Raw genomic sequence first — 4,925 nt, forward strand, 5'->3', positions numbered from 1 at the left:
TCATTGATGTATGTATACGCCTAAAGACTTTATAATATATTGTGACACACATAGATGCATTTTGTCAACTTTGATTTTCGGTTTTGCTATAATATGAAGCAATCAAGTGTAGCGAAAGATGAGATGTTCTTAACTCATTAGAGCCGTGTAGCTGGCGGCGGCTAAATGCATTTTAGCACTTGTGGAGTGTGCGATTATCCTATGGACAGGCCTAGGGTGCTTTGGTGTGCTGGCAACGAAACAAAGAATCGACTGGATGAATGAGGCCCAGAATGAGTATGACACCCTCCCCTCTTTGGCCATCCTGGCGCTAGTCCCAGTCCAAAGTTCAGGCGCGGTTGATAGGGAAATGTCAAGAGTAGCTTTTAATTTCCATGGTCGACCTTTCATTCCACTTTGCTTGCTGTTTCTCCGCGATCTTCTTGATGACTTTGCCAAAACACTCCCCCTCTTTATGAGCCGAATGCCTCCTTGATCTCGTCGAGATTGAACGTCTTGTTCACGACGGGCTGAATCCTCTCCTATGCGCACGACTGAGCAGCTCCACGAACCGCTTCCTCGACCCATTGATCATGCCCTTGAGGGTGATGATCCTCCGCAGTGCAAGCATGTTCACGTTCAGCCTGTGACCCCGCTCCTCCTCATCCCCCTTCCCGCTGCGCTGGCCGATCCATGGTATGATCCCGCCAAAAGCGACACAGTCGGAGTCTGGCTAGAGATAGACAGCACACGAGCGCACTCGCAAGAATGGGACGTCTTGCAGGCGACGATGCCGCTGGCCATGCCAGAACAGGGCACGAGAGCTGTGCATTGCACGAAAGACTTGTGGTGTCCGCAGCCTCCACCCACAACTTATTCGGTGTGTTCGCGACCACCCTGTGATCATAATTTACCATATTTTCCATCACGATTTGACAACTTTCGTTTCCTGCGCCACTTGGCACTGCTTTTTCATCACAACTTCCATCACCACCACCAACCCCGCCCTCCCCTCCCTCCTCTCCGCTTGGTAATCTGCTTGGTAATCAGAGGTGCAGTCAAGACCCAACCGTTTGTATCCCGATCATCCAGACTCACAGTGTGAAATTCAAAGCGGCTACCTGCTTGCCTATTGGGCAACCTGATCAATTGATCGTAACATGACCAACGCTGATGTGAGTTCGTGGTTTGCACTTCTTTCCCCGAAACAGAATCACCGCAGCTGATTTAAAACACATGTTGTTTTTGATCACCATATACCGTGTGCGGATTGATACACACATTACGGACCAAATTTGCGTCATAGTGGAGGGTTGGACAACGTTCACTTGTCATCACATAGCGATAGAAATGGGGTTGACCAGGCTTAGATTATTGCAACTAAAATGAATTATAGGTGACTTCACTTGCACCTGTAGCCATGAGTCGGAACAGGCGGTGTCCAATTAGGCGTAGGTGGCGTTGCCACACTGACGTTCAAGATTCGACTCTCTAGTGCGCGGGTTGATTGCTAGCATTGGGGCTGGGGCTATTGACCTAGCTACTCTGTTTTCCATGAGTGATTTCTTTCCTGTGTCGATCCCGCCAGATGTAAGGATCCATAACTTAAGCCGAGAATATCGCTAGTAGAAGATTGGAGTCCAGAGGAACCGCGTCTCATTAGTCAGTTCCCATCGTGTTCGGGTAGTTGATCAGCTGCATACCAGCTTTGAAATCAACAAAGGAATGGGCTATCTGGTAGGTGCAAACATAAATACCTTTCGCCGAACGTCTGCCCGCCAACCTTGGTAAATCATACAACCAGGAAGCCAGATCATCTGTCTACAATTAATCTGCGAGGCTGCTCCATTTGTCCCACCTCCACACCAATATGTCAGCCAATATCCTCATCACCGGTGGCTCAGGATATCTTGGCGGGTCTCTTCTTCAGTCCTGGACAAAGGCGCAGATTTCCGGATGTGATCGATTGTTCGCTCTTGTTCGCACCGATGATCAAGCTACCGCAGTCGAGAAGCTCTATGGCGCCGAGCCAGTGCGATCCTCTCTACAAGAGGATGATATTACAAAGCTTATCATTGATAACAGTATAACGATTGTGTTATACCTCATCGATGCCTACACGGCAGACGGTCCTTTCGCGTTTATCAAGGGCCTGTCCGCACTGAAGAAGGCCACGGGACAAGATGTTCACCTCATCTTTGTAAGTGACACAACGCGTTTGTGGACTGGTACGCACATTTAACCTTCCAGCCAGACAACAGGAACAAAACAGTTCTCCAGTTTGGCGGGGGCGCCCACGGATGAGCTTCTGTTAGACACGGATCCAAACTTGTACACCATTCAATTAAAGCAGAGAACCCGTTTCAAGGAGATGGAGGCAGTATGTCAATCCTCAGGCATGGCACCTTCTGAATAGATATGCTAACAGGCATCCGCTATGGCAGTCTATTGAAACCAATTGCAGGCTCATTGAAGCTGCGGAGAGATACGATGTTCGGCTGTATCTCTTCTCGCCCTGTATAATTTGTATGTGGTCCCATGATATAGTTCCCCTGGCAGCAAGAACGATGTTGACAAAGATTCAGATGGTGAAGGTACTGGTTTCGGAAATAAGATTTCCATTCAGACTGTCGACGTTGTAGTTGCAGCCCAGGGATCCGGTCACGTTTATAAAATTGGCTCAGAACGCCAGGTAAACAGCTGAATATTGCAAACGATATGCATTAATCACATGAGCTAACGACTTGTTCCAGGCTTGGCCGGTTTGCCATATCTCTGATTGTATTTCCTTGTACACGACTCTTGTCAAAGCTATCTTGCGTGACGAAAACCCTGGACATGGGAAGTACGGTTACTATCTGGCGTCATCAGGACGAGCGTTCTGGGACGAAATATATGCGGCTATCGCCAAAGCTCTAGTAAAGAGAAACATCATTAAGGACGCGACCGTTCGACTTGCCGCTGACAGCGCGCTGAAGACAATGGCGGAGGCGCTCAACGTCGAGCCATCGTCAGTCGTTGTGAAGATAAGTGGAGAGTAAGAGATGTCCTAAAACCAGGCTGAAAAGATGGTGAAGCTGATCGTAAAACTCCTCAGATCAACTTATACTGCAAAGCATGGCCGCTTGATTGGCTGGCAGCCAGTATACCCTCCAGAGCATATACTTGAAATGCTTGATGAAGAGGTCGAGTTGATTCTCAGAAATATCGATCCGAAACTTTTGCGTATCAGGTAAACACCTATGTTGTTCAGATTATGTTACCTGATGGTTTCAAATAAGCGATTACGTGCTGCGAGACTTTTCTGTACCCGAAGGTGATGACAAATCACAACGATCCCAACAAAGACTGATGAGGTTTGGATTTGATCATGATAAAACGATGACTGCAATTTTCAGAATGCACTGGCGGAGCGTGACTTGCTTAGCTCCGTATTACACGTCTGGGCTGCAGAAGTGATTGGCATATTGTGCTTGTGAACAGTAAAGTCGAGGTGGAGACCTCAAATTTGCTGAGCTGGCTACGGTAATGTATAATTTAAAATATGTGTGGAACGTGATGTCTGTCATTCTTAATCAAGCACGGATTGATTGAATCATGATTTATTAAACGTCTCGTAGCCTCGCCTTCAAATGCTCAATAAGTACGTAAAGTTTACAAGTGCTGCTACGTGTGAAGGCTCTCCACACCGCGTCATGGCCGAAGTGAGATTTGATTTCCTCTTGATACCTACGTTTTCCATGATATTCTGGACTTACCGCTGACGTCGTTCACAGCTTCAACTCATCGCCGTTGCCGTGTGAGTGGTGCCCATGTGGAGAAGTCGCTGGCCACACACGGCCACGTCAGCGAGGTGACCTTGAAACTTCCACGAGAAGGAAATTCACAGCAATCGAAACCTGAACTTCAAGACATCATCCTTGCCAGCTCGGGAAAGCTGCGTCGTCGACCACATAGAAGAGGCGAAAAGGAAGTCCGGGGGGTGGGGGGGTGACTTACGCGAAGCCTTGCCAGCCTGTCGAGGGACAGCAAGCAACACACAAAAGTCAAATCCTGAAGACGTACTTGGTCACACGTGTTTAGCTTCTGCAAAATGATATCTTAAATCCTCAGCCGAAGGTTTGATAGGCTGAGAGTTGGAGCTGCTGTAGTATCGGGATGGATTGGGAGGCCTGTCTGGAAATATTCCCATAGATCGCGCAGCGGTGATGGCAGCAGGAAGATGAAGGCTAGAGCTTGAGCTCCATTTATATATGTTTACGTTCCCGAAGTCTTTTGCGTGGGTTGATGAGGGTCTTGGTTCTTTGCGCTTACGCTGCTTTGATGCAAGTTAAGTTGGATATGCGTTTCAGGTTGCCGAAAATTGGAAGATAATGTGATCAATGGGCAGCTACGATGGCGTCAACACTGTGAAGAGTCGGGAATTCTCCGAAAGTTTCCAGTTCAGGTCTACGAGCTTAGGGGCCAGGGCTTTCTTCTGGGCTATTTCTGCGAATATTTACATTGGTCGCAGGGTCACAAGATACATGAGATCCCAGACCGGCGTCAGGATCACCGGCTTCTGTCAAAGACGCCAGGGCTCGCCATAACATTAAACAGGGACTATACCAGCCCTGTCATCTTTCAATAATCGCCGACGTCAAGACTGGAATTACGTATTGTGTCCAAACATGTTTGCACAGCCTTCAATTGAAATGACTGCTCCTCCCACATGGATTCGTAGTGGAAAACGTGAGTGTTCTCGGGGGGGGGGCAGGAAACAGCCACAGATCACGCCTCCCTGACGAGCCTGTTAGGACCAAAGTAAGCTTGCTACCAGTATCTATGCTGTCCGTGGGTGCTCTCGGCACTTGCTCTTGTGGCGCAAAGCTAGGAATATTAATGAGACTTACACCAACTTTCAACGCTTCCCCACATCGAAGCACAAACGTGATCACAGAAGGCTG

The 4,925-nt window shown here is 48.2% G+C and overlaps 1 protein-coding gene across 1 annotated transcript; it reads left to right on the forward strand.

The window, feature by feature from the left end:
- Nucleotides 1–1,775: 1,775 nt before the first annotated feature.
- Nucleotides 1,776–3,339, forward strand: VDBG_07315 (conserved hypothetical protein; the record flags this gene model as incomplete). The annotated part of the gene is made up of 6 exons (XM_003002698.1): nucleotides 1,776–2,179; nucleotides 2,234–2,359; nucleotides 2,424–2,505; nucleotides 2,565–2,671; nucleotides 2,733–3,016; nucleotides 3,077–3,339. The coding sequence occupies 6 exons, from the start codon at nucleotides 1,850–1,852 to the stop codon at nucleotides 3,213–3,215; spliced, it is 1,068 nt and encodes a 355-aa protein (XP_003002744.1).
- Between the last annotated feature and the right edge of the window lie 1,586 nt (nucleotides 3,340–4,925).

The sequence above is a fragment of the Verticillium alfalfae genome, genomic scaffold, assembly GCF_000150825.1.
Source record: "Verticillium alfalfae VaMs.102 supercont1.9 genomic scaffold, whole genome shotgun sequence".
In the NCBI taxonomy this organism is placed as follows: Eukaryota; Fungi; Ascomycota; class Sordariomycetes; order Glomerellales; family Plectosphaerellaceae; genus Verticillium; species Verticillium alfalfae.